At 42.6% G+C, this 25,117-nt stretch overlaps 7 protein-coding genes across 17 annotated transcripts; 4 read left to right on the forward strand and 3 right to left on the reverse strand.

Moving 5' to 3' along the window:
- Positions 1 to 1,427: 1,427 nt before the first annotated feature.
- Positions 1,428 to 10,728, reverse strand: LOC128266685 (protein kinase C). 11 transcript variants are annotated; one of them, XM_053003365.1, is made up of 12 exons: positions 9,864 to 10,307; positions 9,714 to 9,790; positions 8,316 to 8,685; positions 7,640 to 7,833; positions 7,510 to 7,567; positions 7,335 to 7,447; positions 6,887 to 6,960; positions 6,250 to 6,281; positions 4,294 to 4,364; positions 3,016 to 4,222; positions 2,114 to 2,253; positions 1,428 to 2,055 (listed from the first exon to the last, which is right to left on the reverse strand). In XM_053003365.1, the coding sequence occupies exons 3-12, from the start codon at positions 8,467 to 8,469 to the stop codon at positions 1,894 to 1,896; spliced, it is 2,205 nt and encodes a 734-aa protein (XP_052859325.1). In that variant the 5' UTR covers positions 8,470 to 8,685; positions 9,714 to 9,790; positions 9,864 to 10,307; the 3' UTR covers positions 1,428 to 1,893. The 11 variants fall into 11 exon arrangements, with proteins under 11 accessions (XP_052859325.1, XP_052859332.1, XP_052859323.1 ...); XM_053003372.1 differs by lacking the exons at positions 9,714 to 9,790; positions 9,864 to 10,307 and adding an exon at positions 10,503 to 10,728 and having other exon boundaries at positions 3,016 to 4,219; XM_053003363.1 differs by lacking the exons at positions 9,714 to 9,790; positions 9,864 to 10,307 and adding an exon at positions 10,503 to 10,727.
- Positions 10,729 to 11,086: 358 nt separating this feature from the next.
- On the forward strand, positions 11,087 to 13,227 carry LOC128266686 (pre-mRNA-splicing factor Slu7). Its single transcript, XM_053003375.1, has 4 exons — positions 11,087 to 11,872; positions 11,930 to 12,158; positions 12,215 to 12,398; positions 12,464 to 13,227. The coding sequence occupies exons 1-4, from the start codon at positions 11,272 to 11,274 to the stop codon at positions 13,178 to 13,180; spliced, it is 1,731 nt and encodes a 576-aa protein (XP_052859335.1). The 5' UTR covers positions 11,087 to 11,271; the 3' UTR covers positions 13,181 to 13,227.
- Positions 13,201 to 15,691, reverse strand: LOC128266684 (probable cleavage and polyadenylation specificity factor subunit 2). Its single transcript, XM_053003362.1, has 2 exons — positions 15,434 to 15,691; positions 13,201 to 15,383 (listed from the first exon to the last, which is right to left on the reverse strand). Exons 1-2 carry the CDS (start codon positions 15,580 to 15,582, stop codon positions 13,262 to 13,264), a joined length of 2,271 nt encoding a protein of 756 aa, XP_052859322.1. The 5' UTR covers positions 15,583 to 15,691; the 3' UTR covers positions 13,201 to 13,261.
- Positions 15,692 to 16,256: 565 nt separating this feature from the next.
- LOC128266688 (beta-1,4-N-acetylgalactosaminyltransferase bre-4) lies at positions 16,257 to 17,955 on the forward strand. Its single transcript, XM_053003377.1, has one exon. It carries the CDS (start codon positions 16,365 to 16,367, stop codon positions 17,328 to 17,330), a length of 966 nt encoding a protein of 321 aa, XP_052859337.1. The 5' UTR covers positions 16,257 to 16,364; the 3' UTR covers positions 17,331 to 17,955.
- A 279-nt stretch (positions 17,956 to 18,234) lies between these two features.
- On the reverse strand, positions 18,235 to 22,222 carry LOC128266683 (SCY1-like protein 2). The gene is made up of 6 exons (XM_053003361.1): positions 22,019 to 22,222; positions 21,343 to 21,942; positions 20,064 to 20,939; positions 19,780 to 19,999; positions 19,536 to 19,712; positions 18,235 to 19,468 (listed from the first exon to the last, which is right to left on the reverse strand). The coding sequence occupies exons 1-6, from the start codon at positions 22,143 to 22,145 to the stop codon at positions 18,961 to 18,963; spliced, it is 2,508 nt and encodes an 835-aa protein (XP_052859321.1). The 5' UTR covers positions 22,146 to 22,222; the 3' UTR covers positions 18,235 to 18,960.
- Positions 22,223 to 22,619: 397 nt separating this feature from the next.
- LOC128266689 (eukaryotic translation initiation factor 4E1-like) lies at positions 22,620 to 23,544 on the forward strand. The gene has a single exon (XM_053003378.1). The coding sequence runs from the start codon at positions 22,763 to 22,765 to the stop codon at positions 23,414 to 23,416; it is 654 nt and encodes a 217-aa protein (XP_052859338.1). The 5' UTR covers positions 22,620 to 22,762; the 3' UTR covers positions 23,417 to 23,544.
- A 156-nt stretch (positions 23,545 to 23,700) lies between these two features.
- LOC128266691 (eukaryotic translation initiation factor 4E1-like) lies at positions 23,701 to 24,903 on the forward strand. Its single transcript, XM_053003379.1, has one exon. The coding sequence runs from the start codon at positions 23,991 to 23,993 to the stop codon at positions 24,642 to 24,644; it is 654 nt and encodes a 217-aa protein (XP_052859339.1). The 5' UTR covers positions 23,701 to 23,990; the 3' UTR covers positions 24,645 to 24,903.
- Positions 24,904 to 25,117: the final 214 nt, after the last annotated feature.

Raw genomic sequence — 25,117 nt, forward strand, 5'->3', positions numbered from 1 at the left:
ATTGAATACGCGCCTCTATCCTTGCAACGGCCCTCGAGCGCATTGCTTAAAAAATTATTCATAGCTTTTAACATTTTGCCTATACACCTCATTCAATTCTTTGTGTTTTTGTTACTTTTGCTTGTTGTTTGTTGTTTGTTTTTCTCCTTCTTTCTCTCTTTTATTTTTTTTTGTTTTTTGGTAAAATGCTTTCTTGAAAATACTTTGGGTTAACATTTAAATTGTAAATGGGTAACTAGCGCTTACGCTGGGCTTGCTATTTCACAAATATTATTAGACACTGGGCGTTTATTATTACATACAAATGTGTGTTTATGCTTGCCTTTGCCTTACGATTTTTAGTTAACAACGCTGCTTATAGTTAATAAATCTTCTGTTATCCTTCCTTTGCTATTCCATCTTTATAATTACTATTATATATTCATTAATGATTTCTTTTTTGCTGTGGTAGACTGAAATCGAAACAGAAACAAATTTAGCCGCACAAAATTAGCTATGGAGTAAATAATAATAGTATTAACATTTAAAGGATACCGATCAAATTTCGATGCAATATACTTCAATTTGAACGCGGTTTCGAATAGAACTTAGCTTTGAGTCTTTGGCTTTAAAATCAACACATAAACGATAATATTGTTGATGTGGTTCCTACCTTCCTATGCCACATAATTTCCATATAATTTTTGTTCGGCTTTTCCTCATTACGCTAAGTGTTTGTTTGTGGGATCTTCTCTTGTGTGTATTATATATGCCTTTAGTTTCACAATTTATATGGTTCAAATATATATATATATATATTTCTATATATAGATTTATATATATATATACATACTTTGTTTGTTCTTCTCTTCATTCGCTTACATACTAAACACGTTTTGTGGCTTGTATTCATAATTTGTTTAGCATAAATTAATATGAATTTTATAGACACTCTCTTTGTGGGTTTTAGCTTTATCTCTATGATTAGTTAGCTTTACTTTCTCTTTGTTGGTAAATTGTATGCGTTTGTATTAGGGGCTTTTTGGCTTCATTTTGTTTTGTTTTGCTTTGTTTTTCATTTTTATAAATATGTATTTATGTATAACAATAAGGTTATTTTAAAATAATATCGCTTTAATACTTGAGAAGGAAGTTGTGCAAGATTTCGAATACATAAAACAAATTGAAATTAGATTTGCGTGGTCGTATGTATTGTGTGTGTGTGTGTTTGTGTGTAGCACAGACGGCACATTGCGGCTATTGTGTTAGAAATTCCCTTGAGATTCGCTTGGAGCAAGTGCCTCGCCTCCCATTAATAGAGCTCTGCTTGGATGCTGTCGGTCTGTGAGTGCGAAACTTGAGATTCGGCACGTCAAACAATCAATAAATAACTAATAACAAAATGCACTCAGCCACTGGGCATTGACTAGATGGGGTGGGGGTTTCTGTTTTTGTTTTTTTGTTTTTTGGGGCCTGGCAAACAACATAAATAAATTCCAACAGGTGTGGGGCTTGAAGCGGTTAAGGTTTTTTTTGGGACGTAGGGAAGTTCGTGTGACAAGAGCTAAAGAATTCGCGTCCTTGTGCGCCTTTAGTTCAAGTTGAACGCTTAGCAGTTTCGACAATTGGCACTGGTAGTTGGATGTGGATGAGTGATCTACACGCAGGACCGAAACCGAAACGAGGACCACGACTACGGGTGGAAACAGACAACAATGGGGAGCGGGAGTTACTATAAATTAAACTTTTAGACTGCTTGTGCTAGGGGATGCGCTACACGCTGGATGACAGCTCGGATCGATGGCGATCTGGATGGCCACCCTCGCCGAACGGGATTCCCAATCTAATCGGGGCTCCAGATCGCAGCGCGACCAATCAAACTGGCTTTTGAACATGATTTGCGATCGTTGGGCCTTAGTAGACTTTGCGCTCCGGTCCGAACTTGGGATTCACAAACGAGAAGCCGGCGAACTCGTCCTGGTTGATGCAGCGCACAACGTCGTTTCCGATCGGTGTGAGTACAGGATCCTCTTTGGTGAACTCCGCATCGAAGTTGTTGGCGTCTCGTGGATTTTTCTGTGTGACAAGGTAATATAGATAATGTCTTAATCGAAATATATTTCTTAATAATCACCATTTTCGGTCGGAATGGTGGCTTTATGTTGCGCTTCTCCAGCTCCTTCCAGTCCAGCTTGTTGAAAAATGGATGCTTGCGTATCTCGTTCTCGTCGCCAGTGCAACCCAATCGCTGCTCCGGATTCTTGGTTAGAAAACCTGCATAAACCGAAGGATATGAAATTTTATGGCGACTATACTTAGATAAGGATGTTTATATGCCGAAATGCAGTGCATTTGCCAACACAATTACAAAAAAAAAAAAACACGCACACATTTAACGTATGGGGCGTTTAGGAGACCCTTTTTCTTGTGACAAGAGCTAAAGAATTCGCGTCTGTGTCGAGGAAAAAACAAAAACTAATTTCAATCTAATTGTTCTTGGCACGCCGCGGTCTTATCAGCATCAGAATGAAGAAACGGAACATTGTTATTAAGCACTCCTGCTTTAAAGACATAACTAAATGGATTCTAAGTTTCCTCAGAAAAATTACACATACGACATGTTGGCAACTTGCTTGTATAAACTAGCATAAAAATGCACAGAAATTTCTTTGGCTGAGACTCGGTTAGAATGTACATATTATGATGCACAGAAAAATGTAAACCGAATTTCAACCGAAAAGATTTCTATGTCACCCCTGATACTTTTTACTAATGAAACTTGGCACACTTATCGTATGACTAATATTTTCAGAAAAATTTTAAAACACGATTAAAATAATCGATTTTTAACCATTTTATAAATGCAATTAAAACGTTATAATAAAAATCACTAATAAAAATATAAATTAAGGAAATTTTTAAATATTAAATAATGATAGTAGACATGTAATAATAAACATGTAGGTAAGTAGTAAGTACAAGTAAAGAAAAACATATAGATGTAGGAAAGTGGGTCCAGTTAGACAAAATGCTCACCCTTTAGTATGGAGACGGCCTCGCGGGATAGCCAAACCGGATAGAGGACGTCGTCGTGCATGATGGAGTCGAAGAGCTCGTCCTCGTTGTCCGCCTCGAACGGCGGCTGGCCGGCCATCATCTCGTACATGAGCACGCCCAGCGCCCACCAGTCGACGGAGGCGCCGTACTCCTGCTCCTTGAGGATCTCCGGGGCGATGTAGTCGGGCGTGCCGCAGAAGGTGGTGGTCAGCATCCCGTTCATGATGCCCTCCTTGCACATGCCGAAGTCGGCCAGCTTGCAGTGGCCCTCCTGGTCGAGCAGGATGTTGTCCAGCTTCAGGTCGCGGTAGATGACGCCGTGGGTGTGGAGGAACTGCAGCGCCAGTGTCACCTCCGCCGCATAGAAGGCGGCCCGCGAGGCCTCAAATCGACGCGCCTTCTGTATCTGGAACATCAGATCGCCGCCATTGACGTACTCCATCACGAAGAAGAGGCGGTCCGGGGTCTGGAAACAGGAATGTAACGCAGTCAGGAAGGGATGGTTGGCGGCCAGCGCCAGGATACGCTTCTCGGTCATGGTGCAGTCGACGTCGTCGTCCTGGATGATCGCGTCCTTCTTGAGCACCTTGATGGCATAGATCTCGTCGGTGCCCTTCTTCTCGGCCAGCATCACCTTGCCGAAGGACCCCTTGCCCAGCACCTTGATGAAGTTGAAGTCCAGCAGGGAGCACTTCCCCGGCCGAGTCTCGCCCGTGGCCACCGCCAGGCTCATGCAGCTGCTGCTGTTGTAGCCACTGGTCAGCGTTGTGGTGGAGGTGGCCAGGCTGTCCGCCGACAGTGTGCCACTGCGGAAGGACTGGCCGGGTGCCCCGTCGCCGTCGCCGCCCAACGAGGCCCCGTAGTTGTCCTCGCCGCCCTGCTGGTTCAAGTACTTGGAGCGACGCGGCTGCTGCTTGTCCGGCGAAATGCCCAGCGAACTGAGGATCTCGGCCATCTGCTTCGTGTTGATGCCGCACGTATTGGCCACGTTCTTCTGGCACCGCTTGTGCACGTTCATGCAGCAGGTCTCGCACTGCAGTCCCTGCTTGATCAGCCCGTACAGCAGGGAGCCGCAGTGGTCGCAGAAGGTGAACCGCTTGTAGCTGTGCACCACGAAGCGATGCGGCACGTTCACATTGAAGCGCTGGCCCTGGCCCGCCGGCACCACCTCCACTTTGGTCTGCTGCTTCAACACGCAAAAAAACAACACACCATTAGCTCCTCAAGATCTGGATGGGTTAATGCAGCGCAACTTACCTCATCTCGCATGCCCGGACACTTGGACACCACGGACAGGTGGCATTTTTTATGTACAACTAACGTGCAGACTAGAAGTGTTTTGGGGGAGAGAAATCAAAGAATTAATATCCAAACTGGCCAAACTGGACGCTTCGAGAATTCATCGATGGCAGAGTGCAGGGCAAAGTATCCAAAAACTCTATGTAAACTATGGGCTCAGAAGAAATAACGCCCTGATGCTAACAAAAAAAAATCTATTTGTAAGGTTAAAGACAATTATGTTTTTGTCTAGTACAATGAATATAAATTCAATTAGATTTAACAAGAATTAGGTACCATTGTTAATATTTATTTATGTTTCTTCAAAAAATATTTTTTTTTAAATGAAGGAATATTTTTTTGTCAAGACATTAACTTAAAGTGATAAGCCATGATTGTAAAAAAAATCCGAAAAACTGAACTTGATTATAATACCAAATTTAAGCCAGCCTCTGTTTTTTTTTTATTTGTGATTTTTTATACATTTTAAGGAACTAACGTTTTGTATCATACATATATAAATTTTGTTTTTTGCAGGACGATTTTTTCTGAGCTCAAACTCTAGACAAACGAATGTGTATATATTTACATAATATTGTTTAAATCAAGCTCGTTGAAACATTTAGGGTTAGACACAAAGTCCCCCATTCGTGACATTCAATTGATTTTGAAGGAAAATGGATACTGGATCCGTTTCGAATATCACGATTGGACGGACAGAAATTAGTTGATAAACCGTCGATTGTTTTTTTGTTGTGCAGTGTGTGATTATTCACATGTTGGTCAGTGGAGTTAAGTTGTGCTTGGTCTGTGTCTGTGCTCTAATTAGTGTTCCGGTTTTAATCACAACATTTAAATGCTTCGTGCCAGATATTGGAGTCAAAACTACTTAGAAAAGAGAGAAATGACGGAAGAAGCCGTTTAAGCAGTTCATCTATGACCAAAATGAATACAAGTAAAGAAAACGATGTCCTATTTTAGCTATATCTATATATATATATATGTTATATCCCTTGAAGAACATTTCTCTAATAAATTTCGTTTTTGTTTATCCGTTCCCATTTTAAATTGCTCTTTTATTTAAAATTAAAATTTACCTATTTTTTTGTATCATGCAAGAAATATCTTTTATATTGCATTCGTATAAGCCAATGATGAATCCAATTATTAAATACCCTCTATTTTATGTTTAGTGACATTTTAAAGGTCCCCCATATCACTGAAATTTGCATAGTTCGAGCGTTTTTTATGTCAACGAATTACAATTTTATTAAAGATTTTAAGTCCAAGATTGAAAGTTTGGCATGCAAGACAATGAAGAGTTAAGAAAAGTATCGGATAAATGACGGACGAACTTTAATATGATTCTAATAGATATATTCTATAATTCTAGTAGATTTTAAACAGACTATAGAACTTCTAGCAATTCCGATCTGATTTTAAGTAAATTAGTAGTACAAGACTTGCATTCCTCTTCATACGTGAATTTCAAATGCAATGTGATGGGAACGATGATGGGACTCATCCAGATCGATTAATGGTGCAGCGGGGACAGGACCTGTGCCAGGACACTTGGCTGTTCCGAGGCAATCATGACTCAAGCTAGGTGATCGATGCATTGGACAATGCTGAAGACTGAACATATGTGGAGCAATCGATTCCGCTTCGGAATTTCAGAGTATGGTGAAAAAAAAAAAAAAAAACATAATTGATCTTAAAGCCAAAGAAACCCAATGGCAACAACATCAACAACGACAACAACAGCAAACAACGAATAACGAACAACGAACAACGTACAACGTACAACGAACGTAACAAGCAAATGCAAAGTGATATGGATTGGATATAGCTTGTCGGGGGCTCTTCCTGGAGCTCCGAAGCGCCAGAGCTGAGCTGCTCTGGTTTTCCGTTTAGTCTGAAGCAAAAAACACATACCTTGACATTGATAGCCTTGTTTACCAATTCCCCTGCAAAAAGGCAAGAAATTCCATGGCTATTGTATGTATATATATTTTGGTAACTGAATGATTGGTGTGTTTGTTTTGTTTGTGTGTGCGAGTGTTTTGCGAATGCATGATAACCGCCAATGGAAGCCCCATAAGAAATCAAGCATGATCTGATCGTGATCGTTATCGTGGTTGTGATTGTGATTTTGAACCCGTGATGACCCCGCGACCCATGCCAGCAGCAATTGCTAAAAAGCCCATTAGAGAAACCAGTTTAATGCCGATGGATATATAGAGAACCAAGGAAATTAAAACTGCATAATAGTGAGCCACCCAATAAAGAGCCAAAGATATGGAGCCAGTAGAGCGATGAGAGATGAGTGATGAGTGAGGGATAGTGGATACATTAAGAACATAGAGGTAAGAGAGATCAACCCAAGTCGCATCAAATTAAATCAAAAAATAGTTCAGATGGTGAGAGGTGTGAAAATCAAGTCCCAAAACTAAATGCATGTTCAGATTAATCACTGCGGATACAACTTAGGGATGTACGGAGATGTTTTTTTCAGCCCGGCTGTGAGTACGTTACGAGAGTTGTACGATTATGTGTGCTGGGCTCCACTTACCAGATAAACTCGCGGCAATGCGAACAGAAGGTGGGTTGACGCAAAAACGTTGCCATGAACTTGTGCCCATTAACCTGTGGCAAAACATAAAAAAAACGATAGTGAGATTGAGCGCTAAACTGACCTTTTAAAATGAAGAATTTAGTTGAATATTTGGAAGTAACATTAAGTTTAGCTCAACAATTGCAAGAAACATAAGGGAAGAACATTACGTTTGTAATTGTAGACTAGTCTTTGGTATTTGCTTCAATGCGGTAATTAAATGGTATGATAATTCTTTGATTTAATGACGGTACAACTTTTGAAAAATTATCATAAACATCTTAATAATATTGTCAATATTTTTTTGCCAAATAACACATTGGTTAGTTTTTTTTGCTTGTTTAATATAATAGACGGAATTTTGACTCAAAAATAAGATCCCTAAAAACGGAAAATGAAAATTTACCTGGTGGACACGACGACGCATGGCACCGCGACGACGGTTGAAGCCAGCACGCTCTTTGAACTCCTTGTTGGCGGCCACAGTGTGCTCCACCACTGCCTCAGCTTTGGCTTTATCTGATAAAAATAGGATCAAATTAGTAATGTTTAATTTTTAACAGTTATATATGTATTCGTACCAGTGCGATTTTTCAGCTCAATTATGACGTGAATCTTGCCCTGCGGCTCCAAATTAACCTGGAATGTTAAAGGAGCTTGTAAATATCATAGCGAAATTTAAGATCAAACAAATTATGGTTCCATACATACCCATAGATCCTGCACAGCCGTCTCACTCTGCATGAGGTCCTCAAAGGAGATGATGCAGTTGGCCACAAAGTCATCGGGCGGCAGAGCGGCATCATGAAAGACGGTTAAGTTGATGTTGCTAACATTGGTCACGTCGTGGACGAACTGCTCGTTCCAAACTGGATCGAATGTCTTTGGCCGTGTGGTGGCTCGATCTGGAGATAAAGGAATACCAACATTTCATATATAAAACTTGAAAGTTTTACTTTAAAACCTTATACATATTCGAATTCGATTGTATATTCGCAAGAGCAGCTTTTGGCAACTTTGTATGTACTTAAGTTTATTCATTTTGCTTAGAAAATGTCCTTTCTCAGTTTTTTTTTTTTAATGACAAAAATTGTATTGTACTGGATCATCGAAAACAAAAATATCAATAGGTCTAGTTATATAACTCACTAAGCTAGTCTCTAATCAAAAGATTTATTAAATATGTATTTCGCAACGTATTGTTATCTTTCCATGCTCATATCGTTGTCTATTTTGTTCGGATCGATTTGAAACAGGATGTTTAATACAACCTAAAAAAAACCATTTAAGTATGCAACATATATTGACTATATTGACTAATGAGCGCTGACTTGAGTTGTTGGGTTTAAACATATTCGATATTTAAATAACGTTGTGGGACACTCACCAAAGTGGCTCTCGTCGACATCAATGGAGACATAGGGATCGATGAGCTGCTCGTCGGCCAGCTTGCCGAAGGTGAGATTGTGGCGCTTCTGGAAGTCTGTGGGCCGCAGGCCGCTCGCCTCGCAAACCTTGATCTGCAGCTTGCCCGTAAACATGGTCGTGATATTGAGTCCTGTCCCTGTCCCTGTCGCTGTCCCTGTCCCTGTCCTATCCGCCTGCACCGGTGCCTACTGCCGATCTAGAAGTGTGATCCTGATCCTGCCGCTCCTCAATCCTCCCTCCGTGCGATGTCCGTGTGTGTCTGTGTGGGGAGCAGCGGTGGACCACTCGGCTTTGTTTGCGGTGTTGGGCGGCTGTCGGGTGATCCTGGTCTGTGCAATAGGATATATAATCATAAGTACTAGACTATGAATTTCAAAATCGGGCAATGAAACGCTAGAGTGGCGCTCGCAACATTCGCTGTGGGCCAATGTTAGTGTAGGTCATTGACACTCATGAATGGCGTTTGCGGTACACTCAATTCACTCCCAAGGTCGCCTGCGCCTTGTATCGATGGAATTTATGCACATAGAAACAGCCACAGCAGCGGTAAGAATAGTAGGTGTGTTCGCTTAAAACACTCATTCTTAAATGATTTTTTTTTCTTTCGTTAATAAAGGTTCTCTATTCTAATAGGTAAACAATACTCCACATCTCGAATTTGTACCGCTTCGGTTGCAAGGTTGTACTTTTTTTTTAAATTTAATTTGTTTTACGATACGTGATCTAAACAATTCTGTTGCTAATTTTAGCAATTAGTTGGTTTTAAACTGAGAAAGCGGATGAAATTTGTCGGTTTAAAACGTACTTTTAGCTACCGGTAAAACGGGGCTAAAAGTAGGTGATTAAAAAAAATCTTTTTTAAGGTTAATTTAACATTTCTTAAAAGCAAACTGAACTAAAATATTTCCTTTTTTAGTTCTAAATAGAAACCACAAAAGATCTGCAGGATAAAATTGTTTGTCAATTTTTTAGAATTATTCTATGACTACTACTATTTTGTCCGCCCCTGTGTCTGTTTTCATTTGTGTGTGTACATTAGGCAATCGCTCAAACGACAACAGTCCGTGAAACAGAAAATCGAAAATAGTACACGACCATCATCTGCTATGGTAATATTTCTGGCATATAAATCAAATCATTCCAAGGAGTGCAACTTTGTTCATCTCGCAATCACACAGATAGTTGTTCACTGCGCGAAATACACAATCACAGTACCGCACTAATTGATGTACAAAGAATTTTTCTGATTGGCAATTTTGGTGGGAACAAGTAGTTGCCCCCTTTTTTTCCACAATCTTAAGTACTTTCAGTGTCATTTAGCTTTGATTACATATGTATAATGCTTTTACTTGCTCACTTTTTATGCAAATTCTTTGTGTGCATGTATGGCACATACATACACAGGCGCGCACACACTAATACACTCGCAGTCAGCTTTTTTCCACAGATAAAACAACAAAGAAAGAATAACAAGCAATTCTAGTGCTTTCTTTCGCTCGCACCTTACCCACCCACCAATACACGCGCGTCTCACGCCCACTTCAATTGGAAGCACCTGACAAAACGCCAATAAGTGCGTTCAATTAACTAAACGTTTGGCTAACTGGTCCAATTGGAAAATTTGTAATGTTCTAATTGGTGAAAAGGAAGGCCTTCCAGCTGGCAGAGTTGCCGTACCGTTTAACTGTCAGTTTGACACTGATGAGAATGGCCAATGAAACCAGTGTTAGTTAAGAATCGAAGTGGCGCACAATATTAGTAGTTCAAAAATTATTGTTTGTAAATATTTTGTTTGGGCTTTTGGGTGTGTAGATATTCGTTTAACAAGCAGTTTTAATGATAATTTTTACACTTTTAATAATATTGCACATTTTGTATGTCATCTTTGCTTGAAACCGAAATCAAATAAGCACGAAAATTCAAGTATGTCTTGTTTATGTTTTTTTATATACACTACTCTCTCTTTCCGACACTCTCTCTCACTTTCTGGCGCTCTCTCTCTATTGTTGGTATATAGAGAAAAAATGTTGAGGCGAGGCGCGCAGAAGCTGGTATATTAGAGAAAAAAGTGCGAAAATTTAAGGATGCCTTGGCAGTAGAACACACATACATACACATGCACATGCACGCACACAGTTACACGCACCCTGTTTGCACAGCGTTTTAAATTGATTGGTTTTCCCAAGGAATCTCCTTTTTTTCGACGAATTCGAATTATTTCACAAAATCACAGTGTCCAGCATTTTCCGTTGCATTGCTGGTTATTTTTTATTGGCCTTAAAATGGTTTCGCGTATTAATATTAATAAAAATGTTCACGCCAAATCTTATTGGAAAAACGTTAGGGATGTGCTATAGAGGTGGAGAAACATCGATGCCAACATCTATGTAATCGATGTTTTTAAAATATCGGTTTCATCGATGTTTTCCCATCTCTACTCTGCTTTCCCTCTGCCGCAGCGCTGTTCACTAACATAGGAGTGTTATGAAAACGATGATCTAACATAAAAATGTTAGGAAGACGACGATTTAACATTGCCGTTCAGATCAATGTTTGGAAGAGCTGATATCAATAACAAAGCGAGAAGTTTTGATTGTTTCAAAAAAAGAAACAACTGAGGAGATCTATAAAGACGACTGGCAACACAACAGACCAATGTCAGACTGGTCAGTGACTGTGATCTGCTGTTGTGTACAAGCACCTACTTATAAATAAAAGTTCTTATAAATAAATAAAGTTTTGTTAAAAACAAAAACTGAATTTCAAATTTCGATGAAACATCGATAGAAACCAAAATTTTATTGATTTTCCAACACCTTTTGCCAAAGAACGGCTTTTGCGCTTACCAACATTGGCCATGCAAGAAGAGCAAGAAATTTTACTTAGCAGTTGGTAAATAAATAAAATCAGGCAAGATGAGTTCGGGGGCCATGCGCACACCGGTCTCGCAGATCATCCAGAGCAAGCACGACCAGGATGCGGAGGAGGAGCCGAAGAAAAAGTCGCGCGAGGACTGGCGCAAGGCCAAGGAGCTGGAGGAGGCCCGCAAAGCTGGAACAGCACCAGCCGCCGTCGACGAAGAGGGTCGCGACATTAATCCGCACATCCCGCAGTACATATCGAATGCCCCGTGGTACTACGGCTCGGCGGGACCTACGCTGAAGCATCAGCGTCCACAGCACGAGGACGAACAGGGAGAGTTGGACAAGAGGGCTCCTAAGGGTCTCAACACCACACGCATCATCACAAAGTTTCGAAAAGGAGCCTGCGAGAACTGTGGAGCGGTCACCCACAAACGCAAGGATTGCCTAGAGCGGCCGCGCAAAGTACAAGCCAAGTATGCCGAATCCATTGTTGTGCACGACGAGCATTTGGTCAATGAGGCGGCCGTAAACTATGACGAGAAACGCGATCGCTGGAGTAGCTACGATCCGGCTAATCACAGGGAGATCATCGAGGAGTATGAAAAGGTTGAGGAGGCCAAGCGGCAGCTTAAGGCCGAAAAGCTAAAGAACGGTAGTTACAACCTCATTCTAAATGTTGTCTCCATATCTCTAATATTTACCCCTTTAGACCCCGATGCCGAGATATCAGATGAGGAGGGCAATGAGGACAAGTACGTGGACGAGGTGGACATGCCTGGTACCAAGGTGGACTCCAAACAGCGCATCACAGTGCGTAACTTGCGTATCCGTGAGGACACAGCCAAATATCTGCGAAACCTGGACCCCAACTCCGCTTACTACGATCCCAAAACACGCTCCATGCGTGACAATCCCAATCCAGCGCTGCCCGATGAAGAGTGAGTTGCGAAAACATATTCAAGTAAAGAGATTCCTTAACCATTAAATCTTGCAGAGCTGAGTTTGCCGGTGAGAACTTTGTGCGCTTCTCTGGAGACACCACAGCTCAGGCCACGGCTCAGTTGTTTGCCTGGGAGGCTCATGGCAAGGGTGTGGATGTGCATCTGCTGGCCGAACCCACTAAGTTGGAGCTGCTCCAGAAAGAGTACGAGCAGAAGAAGGAACAGTTTAAGTCGAGTGTTAGTATTTAATTATGCCTTGAAATCCCCAAAGCAATATTTACAACTTTCTTTTGTAATTTCAGACCAAAACGCACATTGTGGAGAAGTACGGAGGCGAGGAGCACCTGCAGGTGCCGCCAAAATCGCTGCTGCTGGCCCAGACCGAGGAGTACATTGAGTACTCTCGCAGCGGTAAGGTGATCAAGGGCGTGGAGAAGCCAAAAGCGCGTAGTATCTACGAGGAGGATGTGTACATCAACAACCACACGACCGTTTGGGGCAGTTTTTGGAATGCGGGTCGATGGGGCTACAAATGCTGCAAGTCCTTTATTAAGAATTCATACTGTGTGGGTATGCAAGAGCCGGAGGGCTACTCGGATCAGCATCCCACCAGCTCCAGCTCAGCAGCAGCAGCTTCAGCAGAAACCCCCGCCCAGATCCAGTTTAAGGTACCAGAAGTGCCCCCCGAGAGGCCCGCCTCCGAAGTTGACTCAGCCCCGAGTTCGGAATCCTCCTCATCGGAGGAGGAGGAAGTAAAACCCGAGAAGAAAAAGTCTAAGAAAAAATCTAAGAAGCGCGAGAAGAGAAAGAAGGCCAAGGAGCAGCGCAAACAAAAATCCAAGCACAAGGAGGAAAAGGAGAAGACGAAGGAAAAAGAGATTCCTGAGGAGCTGGACGATCGAAAGCGCGCATACAACAGCATGTATGATGTGAAGGCGCCCACAGAGGACGAAATCGAAGAGTGGAAGAAGAAGCGGCCGAGGGCAGAGGATCCCATGCTGCATTTATGTAGACAATAAAATCAATCAACTTTATAAAATAAATTGTAACTTTTTCTAATCTTAAAGAGAGTGGAGTTTAAAGAAACGTCGTGTTTAATATTAAACGATAGCATACTGCTCGTAGAGCAGCTCCCTGATCTTGTAGTACTCCTCTGACAAACAACCTTCCATTGCCACCTTGCCGGCATCCACACGCCTCAATGCCAGTGTTCCATTGCTGCACCAGAGAACGCCGCCGGAGAACTCCGAGTTGATGTTGTTGCGCATGAGGATCTGCTTAAAGTCGGAGAGCTTCAGCTCATTGATGAGCACCGAGTTGTGGATGGGGATCTCGTCCTCGGCCAGGGTCTCCAGGGTCAAAGTCTTGCCTTCCTGCACAGCTGCATCCTGCTCTACGGTGACGTCCATGGGTGCTTCAATGGCCTTGACACGCATGCCCAGTCGACCATCAATCCACGCCACCTCCGCGTCCTTGCCCTTTTGGAACTGCAGCTGGGAAACAAGACCTTCGGTCAGGCGCACCTGGTAGATGTGGATCTCGGTGGTCACGTCAATGATTTCGCCTTTCTGGGGCGTAAACACGCGCGCTCCTACATTCTGTTCGCAGTGTTTGGCCACCACCTGGGTGCCTTCTGCTGTGCCGTGGATGACAATAACCCGCCGCGGTCTCAGCTGCGAGAGAATCTTCAGCATGGACTCGCCATCGGAGCGACCTTCGAAATCGATCCTCTGGATCTGGGCATTTACCTCAATGGTTTTACGCTGGTTTATCAGTTTGGTGGGCTTTTCCAGCAGCTGGACATCGTTGTCGCCGATGCCTCCATTGGCCTGTTGATCTGCTCCCACGCCTGGTTCCTCCTTTTTTACATTCTCCTTGTTCTGCTCCTCCATGGCTACAAAATCGTAGCCCCCCGTATCTGCAATGCGGTAATCGTCCAGATTGATGATCTCGCCGTACTCATCGTACTTGATTTTTTCCTCGTGATAGGGGAACATCACATGGTGCCGCTTGTTGGACTTAAAGAAGCCGGAATGATGTCGACCTTCTGGACGGACCACAATGTCGTGTTTTCCCGTGATGACGCTCATCTCAATGTCATCTTCGGACTCGGAGCTGCTCTCCTCCTCCACATCGGGTTTGACAATGAGAGGATTCAGCTTTTCGCCCTGTGTGCGTATGTATTCCTCCAACTCAGCGCCTTCTAGTTCAACCCTTCGCCTGACGTCCAACTCGATTTGCTTGCCCGGCGTGCAGTTATCCACCAGTTCCATGGCCAAAGTTCCGGGAGAAGTGCGTGTGGTTAGGATAATGCTGTTGTTGGCATTGCTGGCCCACTGTACAAAGAGGTCCCTCGTAAATCCGCTCTCCAAGTCTGGCGTGCTGGCCAGCACCACTTTTGGACCGGCGGGCAACTTATAGACGTCTGCCAGCGAATGGCATAGCTGGATGTGCTTGAACTGGAAGGGATTGTTGCGGGCTCCCTCAAAGGCCTTCGTGAGTTTATCGCTCATCCACTCGATCTGCGATTTGGCGAACTCAATCACGTTGTAGCTAACATTGTTAAGAAGGGCCAGCGAGTAGGCCATTAACCCGGACTCCTTATTCTTCCACAGCTGGTCCAACATGTGGGCCAGCTCCAGAACGCGTCCAGCGGTGTCCACGGCTATCAGAACATTGCCATTGTTGCGCACCGTCTGCAGGATGTTGGTCATCAGCTTTTCATCGCGTGCCCTTCTCCTGGCCTGCTGGTACTGTGCATTGTAGGCATCGGTGATCAGCAGCGAAGGTCTTTGCAGCCTGTCCAACTCGCAGCCGCTCAAGTGGCGCTCCTTCTTGTGATTGAAGTCGGTGGCATAGACTATATCCTCCTCGCCCACCTTGACGATCTTCCAGATGGTTCCTCCAATCATGTGTCCAGCATTTAACGGAGTTATAGATATTCCATAGCCCTTGCCCTTAAGAGACACCGTTTGGTTATATTTCAGCTGGGTGATCTTCTCGAAAGCCGTATCTACATCGTCCAGCGAGAACAGATCAAAGTCACCCATGTTGAAGTGCGACATGTACAGGTCGTACATGAACATCTGTCCCATTTTAAACACGGGAATGGTGGCGTAAATTGGGCAATTCAGCCCCAACTTGCCCACCAAGTAAGGCAGTGCGCCCAGGTGGTAGGCATCCGGATGGGACAGCAGCACTGCATCCAAAGTGTGCACCTGCCTGGGGATGGACAAAATGCATTATGTTTTCCTTAATTTTTCTTTCGTTACCTTTTCAGCTCCTTGATGAAGTTGGCGTCGAACTTTTCGTCCCATCCACAGTCGAGTAAAATTCGCACATCGTCGATCTGAAGGATGTAACAAGGCGGTGACTCGTCCATCGCTCCGGATATTGTGTGCAGTTTGATAATGGACGTCATTTTGGCCAATTAAACCGCCGGCACATTGGTTAAAGACGAGAAATGGTAAGAAAACTCGTAGTTCTCCGCCGGTCCAGGGATGCACAACAAAATTACATGGTGTTGCCAGACTTTTAATAGCTCATTGCTTTGTTTATACAGTAAATATCAGTTGGAGGAACCAGAAATTAGCATACCTAGAAAATCCAATTTTTTTTTAATTTGTTTTTATGGTAACAATCATATTATTGGCATTTATTTGGTAATCCTAAAACACTTTTTCAAATTTAATTGATATATAAAATGGCTTAAATATACATAACATTTTAAAACTACATAAACAAATGTATTGCTTGTCAAGGAAAATGTTTATTGCAAAGCAATCAGTCATTTATTGCCTTCTTTTTTGATAACCCATGACTCAAAGTTAATATAAATCTTATCTGCTTTTTAGATAAAGGAACATGTTTGCTCATACAGTGCATGCTCTTGAAAGTGTATTTGAAATAAAATGTTAAAATTATTTTCACAGTTTGAATAAAAAATAATTAATCCTGGTTCTTTTGTAAACAACATGTAATTTAAATTTTTTTAAATAAAGTTTTTATTTATTAGGAAAAGGTTTCAGATAAATATAAAAACGTAGAAATTTTACTGAAGTGCCACTGTAGTAGTCTTTGCGCGATTAACTGCGTCCCTGGTCGTCAGCTGTTATCGGCGAACCGCCCGCCAATCGCGATTGCATCCGGAGTAAGGATGCGGTATTTCGACCGATCCCGCTGAGTCTCCAGTTCCTGCCAACGATGTTTGCGTGGTTGTGGCTACGGAGCTACCGCACCTATGACCTGCTCTTCGCCGTCGGCCTGTTCACGCTCATCGTTTACCTGTGCCTGCCCTTCCGGTTCGCATCACATTATGATTACATCGAGGGATCGAAGATCGAGGAGGCGCTGCTGCGCCAGGTGACCCGAAATGTGTCCTTGCAGGAGGTGTTCGAGTGCACTTACTCGGAGATTATCTCGGAGAACAGGTTCGTCTACCACCTAGCCCACTACCATGCGGCAATGCAGCGGGGCGTCCGTCCAGGTGGTGAGTTCCGGCCGGAAGGATGTCAGGCCCGCTACAGCACCGCTATCATTGTGCCGTATAGGCAGCGTGAGGAGCAGCTCCACGCCTTCCTCACCTACATGCACAATTACCTGCCCCAGCAGTTGATCCACTATCGGATTTTCCTGGTCGAACAGTTTGACCACAAACCCTTCAACCGGGCGATGCTCTTCAATATTGGCGCCCAGGTGGCTGCGGAGTATGGATTTCCCTGCCTGATCCTCCATGACGTGGACCTCTTACCGCTCAACTCGGGTCAGATATACGCCTGTACGGAGCGGCCGCGGCACATGTGCTCCGCCCTGGATCACTGGCGCTTCCGGCTGCCCTATCGAGGTCTCTTTGGCGGCGTGGTGGCCATCAACACCGCACAGTTCCAGCAGATCAACGGCATGTCCAATCTGTATCATGGCTGGGGCGGAGAGGACGATGATCTCTACGAGCGCCTACAGGCCCTAAACATTGATATCTGTCGATTTGCGATGGAATTCAGTGAATACACAATGCTGAAGCACAAGCCGGAGCGGCCCAATGCGAACCGAGTGGCGCTCCTGAGGTCGGCGACCATGCGCCAGCACTCGGACGGACTCAACTCGCTGGTCTACAAGGAGGTGGAGCGACGAATGCACAGCCTGTTTACGCACATCCTGGTGGAGACCTGAGTGCCAGTGCCAGTATTTGTTATATTTAGCTTGTAGGCAAATCGTTTTCGTAGCCCAACCGCGGGTTTGTTAGTCGGTCATTTGAATTGTTTTAGAACTTGGGTGCACTTAGCTTAGTAACCGATTAGCAGCCGCCTTAGACAATGCGTTCCGAATCGATCGTGATATCTTATTCACTAGGCTAAGAAGCAGGAAAAGATGGGGAAGTCGAATCTGTAATTGAAGTACAACACGGGTGTTTCCAAATTACCAAAGGTATCAACCATGTTAAGCACGCTCTGCCTCTGCCAATAAAAAATGGAGTAAACTATAAAATGATATTGTTTTTTTTCCATTTAACTTATATTTGGGTTCGCCTTTTAATCAATATGTTGCTAAAATAAATTTACCCAATGTTGTGGGAAAGTCTGTTAAAGGAAATGACAAAAAAAACAGTTGGAGATTATTCTAAAACAAGATTTTAAAATTATACCTCGCCTACTTTTGAATGAAATGATGATTTTAAAATAAAACGAATGTTAAGAATGTACAATTTAACTTCAAAGTTGTTTTGAATTTATTTATTGCGCCAATCGGAATTTTTGTACTCATAGTCATAATTTTAAACTTCGTCATCGCCGTTTCTTATTAAATTAGACTCCCATTAAATTTGGCTTCCCGGTGTGGTAAGCAGAGTTTTTTTCAGCATAACAAATGCCTTACAAAATATTTACTTTGCAATTCTTTATCGAATTTTTTTCTTGAAATTATAAAAAAAAACAATTTTCTTTTTTAAAACAATATATTTTGTTAAAGATTTATATAACTCAAATATTACTCATAAATTACATTTCAATTGAATATTAAAATAATCAATAAACGATTTAAAAATAAAAAAAACGAAATTTGTCTGTACATCTTTCGCCTTTTTAAGAATGAAGAATACTATTATTTTATTACACCGAAAACCGTTTCACTGAATTGATATATTTTGTAAAATATAGTTGAAGAGCAATTGCACAATGCGTAAAATATAGTTGGTTGGCTATTTTGTCTAGCTAATAATAATACATATTCTATTTAACTATATGCATTCGTTCGTTTCACAATTGATATCGATTGCGGAATGTGACAACGATTTAGAATCCAAAGGACTTCTGTTAAAATCTACATAATATAATTTAAAACATTTCTAACAAACACGCACACATTTAGACGGGACATTCAAACTCTTGCACAGAAACATTTATGTATATAATATTATCTCAAATACGATGCTAAGTCTTTTTGCACGTTTTAAGTCTAAGGGACGAAAGCAATCAACGGATTTTTATGCAGTTTGATGTAGGACGATCTATTAAACTTTTTTATGATAATTTTTTTCTTTTCCACTTGTTTTTATGATAGTTTGTGTAAGTCTGCTCAAGGTCATATGATAGTGGAAGAATCATTTAATAATTATTATAAGCATAAGCATAAAAAAACTTTAATTAAGTCTACAAAAAGAAATATCCTAAAATACTCAAAGATTACTTTCGGCTCTTAAAATTTAAAAAACACGCAAATCGACGCAACATGGTTTATAAAGATTCCTTGAATATTAGTTATATGGAGTATGGAAATCTATCAATTGTTATTGGCTACGCTTTATCTAGTTTAAGAAGTTAAGTATATCCTGCTGGGAAAGAGCGTTGAGGTTCTGATTATCCGACGGCAACAACGGCTGTGATTGCGGCTGTAGCGTTGGAGCTTGGCTGGGTTTTCCCAGAAGTTGTTGCTGCTGATGCTGCTGAATACTGTTCAGACTGTAGCCACTTGGATAAATGTAGTTCACTGTGGGCTGCTGCAGCGTATACATATTGGCACCGTTTGTGCTGCTGGGTTTGGGGGCGACAGCAGCGACTTTTCCACCAGCGAAGGGATCTAGGTCGTCTAACGAAAAGGTATTGTTGTTGCTGGCTTGTGGCGAGGCCAGTTGATGGTTCATAACCAGCGGATTTGCACTGTGCCAACCATTGTTGGTCTGCATTTGTGTGCCGGCTGGTGCAGGAGCAGCTGCCACTGCAGTTGTCCCCAGACCAGTGAGGTTGCTCTGCATCATTGAGGAAAGAATGTCTGGCCGGGCTGCCGGCGGCGCCGATATTGTGTTGTGCGATATTCTGGAATAACAAAATGTTTCTTGAGTTTCAGCAGGTGCTGTTCGGTTCCGTCTTGATTGATTCCTACTTGAGCTGTTCCCTGGCCTTTACGGGCGCAATAGGAGCGGCGCTGGATGCTTTTGGCTGGGCCACTGTGAAACCGGAGAACATGTCATCGTTGATCTTGTTGCCATTGCTGGCACCATTTTGGGAGAGAGTAGAGCTCTCCAGCTCATTGGCCAATATTTCGGAAGCGTCTTTGGGTCTGTAAGGGGGAGGGTAAATGTTTTAAATTGCATTCGATATGTTTATATAAAGCAAAACTATCTCACTTGTTGTCTCTCTGTATGGTGGATAGTTGCTGCAGTTTCTCCCGCTGCTCCTGCTCTACCCGGCCCAGCATCTCCTTGATCAGGGCTATAATAGTGTTAAATTGAGCTATTGTAAGGCCGTTCTCCACACTTAAAGGTACTAGATAAGGAATGCATTTGTGTGCCATCACGTCCTTGGTTATGCCCAGTTTGGTATTGGTCATTGCAATTTTATAAATGCCTTAAAGGGACCCAAAATAGATTTATTTACTTTCCAAAAGCAGTTATTGATTTTAAACACTCACCAATAATTCCCATTATGATAGCGGGCTCGCGGCTTTGAATCTGCTGCAGGAAGGGCAGAATCTCATCTAGGACCAGCCATTTGTCCAGGTTCTCGAGTAGCTTGCCAATAGATATTAGACAGTTAACCTTCACCGACACATTGCTGCTCTGCAGGCACAGTTTTTTTATGCGAGGTAGCACCGAATTCTTCATTGCGTTGTAGTCGATCAGGGTGGAGAATGTGGGCAGCACCGCCAGACAGAGGTCCTGGATTTGGGGCATGTCGCATTCCAAGGAGCGGTAAAGCAGCGGCAGCACACTCTGCTTCACCTCCTCCGCCGGCGTCAGCTTCAGCAGCAGATCCATCTTCTGCATAAAGATCAGCAAGATTTGGATGGGATCTGTCAGCTTGAAGATCGGTTTCAGGTGCGGCAGAATGTGATCGCAGTATTCCCGCTGGCTGCTCATCTCCGCGATAAGTAGGACGTTGGGCAGCACAAACGGGATCATCGGCGAGTTGACGAACTCCTTGACCAAATACGGCAGAATCGAGTGCAAATTGACTCGATGCGGCAGCGTCGGAATGATCTGCGGCAGGCCCTTGTAGAACTTGGACTTCTGCAGGTTGTCCCACTGATAAAGCGAGTCCAAATAGCTCAGGGTCTTAACGCCAACGTCTTGAAAGTAAGCAATCTGCTTGAGTTCGTGCAGCTTTGGCCGCAGACTGGCACTGGGATGCAACAGCGCCTTGAGGCTCTCGGTCAGCTCGCTGGGCACTGCATTCATGGGTGGATACTTCCGCTGATTGAGATCATTAGCGTAGCGCCGAAAACTGCTGTAATCACTTCCAAACATCTTCAGCGGCTTGCCGGCATAGGTAGTGAAGATGAGCACGCCTAGGGATTATATAAAATATATGAAAAGCGATTAAGTGAGATTGATTTTCAACTTTTTAAATTTTGCCAAACAGAAAAGAGGTATAAGAAATCTCATTTAAACTTTATAGTTATCTTATTTAAATGGATTTTGTTGTCTTATTGCCTTTTAATAATCGCATGCAAAATGTTGGTTAAGTTATCTAAGGAATCTAAAAATAAATTGGCTTATTGTGAGTCATATAACTGATTTACGCATAGACAAAAATATCATTAAATATGGGTGCTGATAAAATCAAGGGAAACATATTCTGATTCTTTGTGCAATTACAAATTTGTCCTGCGGATTCAATTATAACAGACTTTTGTTTTCGAATGGTTATTTGATAAAGTCAATAAAGAATTCCTTTATCTCCATACTCACCCAACGAGAAGAGATCACTGTCCGGCGTGTTGATACTGCTTAAAGCCAGCTCCGGTGCCGTGTACTCCAGACTGGGCTGCGCCAGGACATGCAGCGAAGTGGTGTATTCCCGGAATGGCCAGTGGGGTGTGCCATCCGTGGCTGGCTGGTTGGCGATGCAGAAATCGAAACCGAAGAGCTTCCAACTCCGGTTCTTGTTGATCACGATCGTTTCGGCGCTGATGTTGCGGTGCACAATCTTGGCGTCTTGGTGGAGGAACTGCAGGCCATCGAAGAGTTGCAGCAGACCGTGTCGGATTTCCACATCGTATAGTTTCTTTTCGGAGCGCACATTATCGCCCACAACGTTAGCCAGTGAGGCAAAAACCGGCTCCGTGGCAAAGGCCAGGGAATCGCGGCTCTCCTCCAGCGGATGCTGCACGGTTAGCACATGTGGATGACGTATCTTGGTCAGCTGCTGAACGCCCCGTCGCAGTGTTTCCAACATGGTCTCCCTGTCATCTTTCGACCAGCGCTCCAGGGCCTTCTTCTCGAAGACAAAGACGGACACCTCTTGTTTTGTGCTCTTTTTGTGGCCATTGTACACCTTCCACATGAGTCCTATCCGTTGGGGATTACATGATATTAGCCACAATATGTTGGGTTCCGTATGGAGGGGAACGTTAAGTAAACTCACCCACTCCGGCGGTGCACACCTGTTCCAGCACCTCGTACTCCCGCGTCACATTGTTACCGGGCAAAACGCCGGACAAAGTGGACACCGTTTGCACGGCGGATGAGTAGAACTTGTTTATCATATCCATCCTGGCGCGAATTTGCAGTAACTGCGGGCCAGAGTTAGTGCAAAATTCTTTTTGTTTTAGCAATCAATATTTATTAGAGCTGGCAGAGATGCCGATGAAAATCAGTCGAAATATCGATAGATATCGATTGCTTTTAGTTCTGTAAATTGGAAGTACGTAGATAACATTTAGATTTAAATGTGTAAAATAAGATTTGAGTAATGGGTTTAAATAATAAGCCATTCACCACAATTCTTCGCTTTAAACTTATGTATTTTACATTTATACATTGTGTATATTTACATTTTACATGTAACAGTAACCAAGATCGCTTATCGATAATTTTTTAAGCAAGGGCGGCTTCTATTAAAAATTTCAATTTCATTAAAAAAAAAGGAATTTAAAATTTAGGCAGGTACCAACTTTATTTGTAACTATGAATGGAATTTAAACATTTTGGAAAGCTTAAAAAAGATTGTAAGTATTTAGCACAGATCAAGCTTCGGCCACACTTTGCATGCACATAAACAGAAAAAAAATTGAATATTAGTTAACTCTAAATAAGCGCTTTCCTAATCTGCGGCACAGAAGTGATCTCAGCCAGCATTCAATTTAAAGCGCAAAGAGGGGTTCAGAGAATGAATAACTTTGCCAATCCCAAGTCTTTGATTAAAACAAAGGAGGGGAATCCCTTTGCTGGTGGATCAACGGAAACCAATTCCACATCCCAAAATCTTAAAAAGCACCAGCTTCAGAACACATGGATCCTGTATTTTCTGGACAACAATCCCCGCAAGTCGTGGGAGGACGTGCTCACCAAGATTGGCACCCTCAGCACCGTCGAGGACTTCTGGGGCCTTTATTACCGCATCGAGAAGCCATCGAAGCTCAAACTGGGCAGTGATTACATGTTTTTCAAAGAGAACATCCGCCCCATGTGGGAGGATCCGATAAACCTGCAGGGCGGTCGTTGGTTGATCACAATCGGCAGTGCCTTCAAGGACGACTTGGATATAATATGGCTCGATGTTTTGCTTTGCCTAATTGGCGAGGCCTGCGACCACTGCGATCAGATCTGCGGAGCTGCAGTAAGGATTCGCCGAAAGGTCAATAAGATCTCCATCTGGACTAATGATGCCAAGGACGAGGAGGCCATCCTAGAGATTGGCTACAAACTACACGAAGTAGTGCGCCTGGTAAGCCACGCCACTGTTCAGTACCACGCGCATAAAGTTGATAATACCCAATCGTTGTATACTTTAAAGGTTTTCAACGGACCTTTTATATCGTAGTTCATATGGGTTGCCTTTATTAATGCACAAACATTATTGATATATTTTAAGATCCCTGAATAACTAATCTCGAAAAATTCTTTATGTCATACTAATATTAATTACAATACGCAAAATTATCGAATTTATTTTAATAAATGGATTAATTTCTGTTATGCATCTATAAGATACAAATATAATGTGAACTTCGTTATGCTTATTGTTATTATAAGCAACAGCGATACATCTTGAATGTTGTCTACATAAAAAATATTTCCATTAAAGTCATTTAAGTGGCCAAATTCACAACATTAAAATTTTATTTATGTAAGTACCAATTTTACTTTCAAACTGAAGCGAAAACAGAAAATTCCAATAGGGACACACCTTATTAACCACTAGAATTCGAGTTTAAAATGGTCGTTAGAGTACAAAAAACGAGAGGGGGAATAATTTGAACAAATGGATTCGGTCACACTTTACCCGCTTAATAAAAAGTAAACAAATTTCAACTGCTTACGGATAGAGTCAGCATAAACATAAACATAAACATAAAGAGTTCTAGTTTACATAAACTCTTTGCCACAAACCTAAAATGGAAGGCTTTCAGAAGAGGATTAACCTCAAAACAGTGCAAGAAACGAAAGCGAATGAGGGGAATCCCCAGGCTGCTGAATTGGCAGGAACCCTTTCTCCATCCCGGAATATTAAGGAGCATAAGCTACAGAACACATGGACCCTGTGGCTTCTGGATGTCGATCCCGCCAAGTCGTGGGAGGACAACCTGAACAAGATTGGCAGCTTCAGCTCCGTCGAAGCCTTCTGGCGATTGTATTACCGCATCGAGCCGCCTTCAAAGCTCAAACTGGGCAGTGATTACTCACTCTTTAAAGAGAATATTCGTCCCACGTGGGAGGACCCGTCAAATGTGCAGGGCGGTCGTTGGTTGATCATAGTAAATAGAAACTCCCAGGACGTTATGGACCTTCTGTGGCTCGATGTTTTGCTTTGTCTGATTGGCGAGGCCTGCCATCATTGCGATCAGATCTGCGGAGCTGTCGTTAGGATTCGCCGAAAGGTCAATAAGATCTCCATCTGGACTAATAATGCCAAGGACAAGGAGGCCATCCTAGAGATTGGCTACAAACTACGCGAAGTCGTGCGCCTGGGAAACAATACCTCTCTTCAGTACCGGGAGCACAAGAAGGTCGACTCTCTGGACTCCAAGTCATTGTTTTTACTCAAATAATGTAACAATTTTTTTGAAAAGCTTTTAAATGCTTAAAAATATCACATTTTTATAATCGACTCTTATCTTCATTCGTTGCGATGTTGTCAGAAACTGAAAAGGCTTTGTTGTAATCCGTAATCGGATAATGTTTGAGAATTAAAATTTTGATTTAAAAGGGTATGCATTTAATATATGTAAATTTGTTATAGTTTTCGAATGTAACGAAACAAATCCGAAACACCAAAGAGCCAAATATACCTAAAGTATTGCAAAACAATCCGCTTTTTAAATGCTTATCCAAATTGTCTAATTTTTGAGGCTGCCACCCCGACAAGGCTGTTTTTGTATTGTGCAATACGGAATGTGAATTTAAAATAAGCTTAATTGGTAATTATTTTTGTATTGTTTGTTTTAAATTACGATTACGATATTGCTCCGGCTGCGGAAATTCTGTTGGTGGTCTCAGAAACAAAGATTTAATAATCGCATTT

The sequence above is a fragment of the Drosophila gunungcola genome, chromosome 3R (genome assembly GCF_025200985.1).
Source record: "Drosophila gunungcola strain Sukarami chromosome 3R, Dgunungcola_SK_2, whole genome shotgun sequence".
Classification (NCBI taxonomy): Eukaryota; Metazoa; Arthropoda; class Insecta; order Diptera; family Drosophilidae; genus Drosophila; species Drosophila gunungcola.

Coding starts and splice junctions, on each gene's coding strand:
- LOC128266685 (XM_053003363.1), bottom strand. CDS start 8,469: ATGTTTACGGGCAAGCTGCAGATCAAGGTTTGCGAGGCGAGCGGCCTG. Junction 7,568..7,639: donor CGGCTGTGCAGGATCTATGG/GTATGTATGGAA, acceptor TTAACATTCCAG/GTTAATTTGGAGCCGCAGGG. Junction 4,223..4,293: donor GTCCGGGCATGCGAGATGAG/GTAAGTTGCGCT, acceptor TGCGTGTTGAAG/CAGCAGACCAAAGTGGAGGT.
- LOC128266686 (XM_053003375.1), top strand. CDS start 11,272: ATGAGTTCGGGGGCCATGCGCACACCGGTCTCGCAGATCATCCAGAGC. Junction 11,873..11,929: donor GGCCGAAAAGCTAAAGAACG/GTAGTTACAACC, acceptor TTACCCCTTTAG/ACCCCGATGCCGAGATATCA. Junction 12,159..12,214: donor CCAGCGCTGCCCGATGAAGA/GTGAGTTGCGAA, acceptor TAAATCTTGCAG/AGCTGAGTTTGCCGGTGAGA.
- LOC128266684 (XM_053003362.1), bottom strand. CDS start 15,582: ATGACGTCCATTATCAAACTGCACACAATATCCGGAGCGATGGACGAG. Junction 15,384..15,433: donor TTCATCAAGGAGCTGAAAAG/GTAACGAAAGAA, acceptor GTCCATCCCCAG/GCAGGTGCACACTTTGGATG.
- LOC128266688 (XM_053003377.1), top strand. CDS start 16,365: ATGTTTGCGTGGTTGTGGCTACGGAGCTACCGCACCTATGACCTGCTC.
- LOC128266683 (XM_053003361.1), bottom strand. CDS start 22,145: ATGGATATGATAAACAAGTTCTACTCATCCGCCGTGCAAACGGTGTCC. Junction 20,940..21,342: donor CAGTGATCTCTTCTCGTTGG/GTGAGTATGGAG, acceptor TATAATCCCTAG/GCGTGCTCATCTTCACTACC. Junction 19,713..19,779: donor ACCATACAGAGAGACAACAA/GTGAGATAGTTT, acceptor TCCCCCTTACAG/ACCCAAAGACGCTTCCGAAA.
- LOC128266689 (XM_053003378.1), top strand. CDS start 22,763: ATGAATAACTTTGCCAATCCCAAGTCTTTGATTAAAACAAAGGAGGGG.
- LOC128266691 (XM_053003379.1), top strand. CDS start 23,991: ATGGAAGGCTTTCAGAAGAGGATTAACCTCAAAACAGTGCAAGAAACG.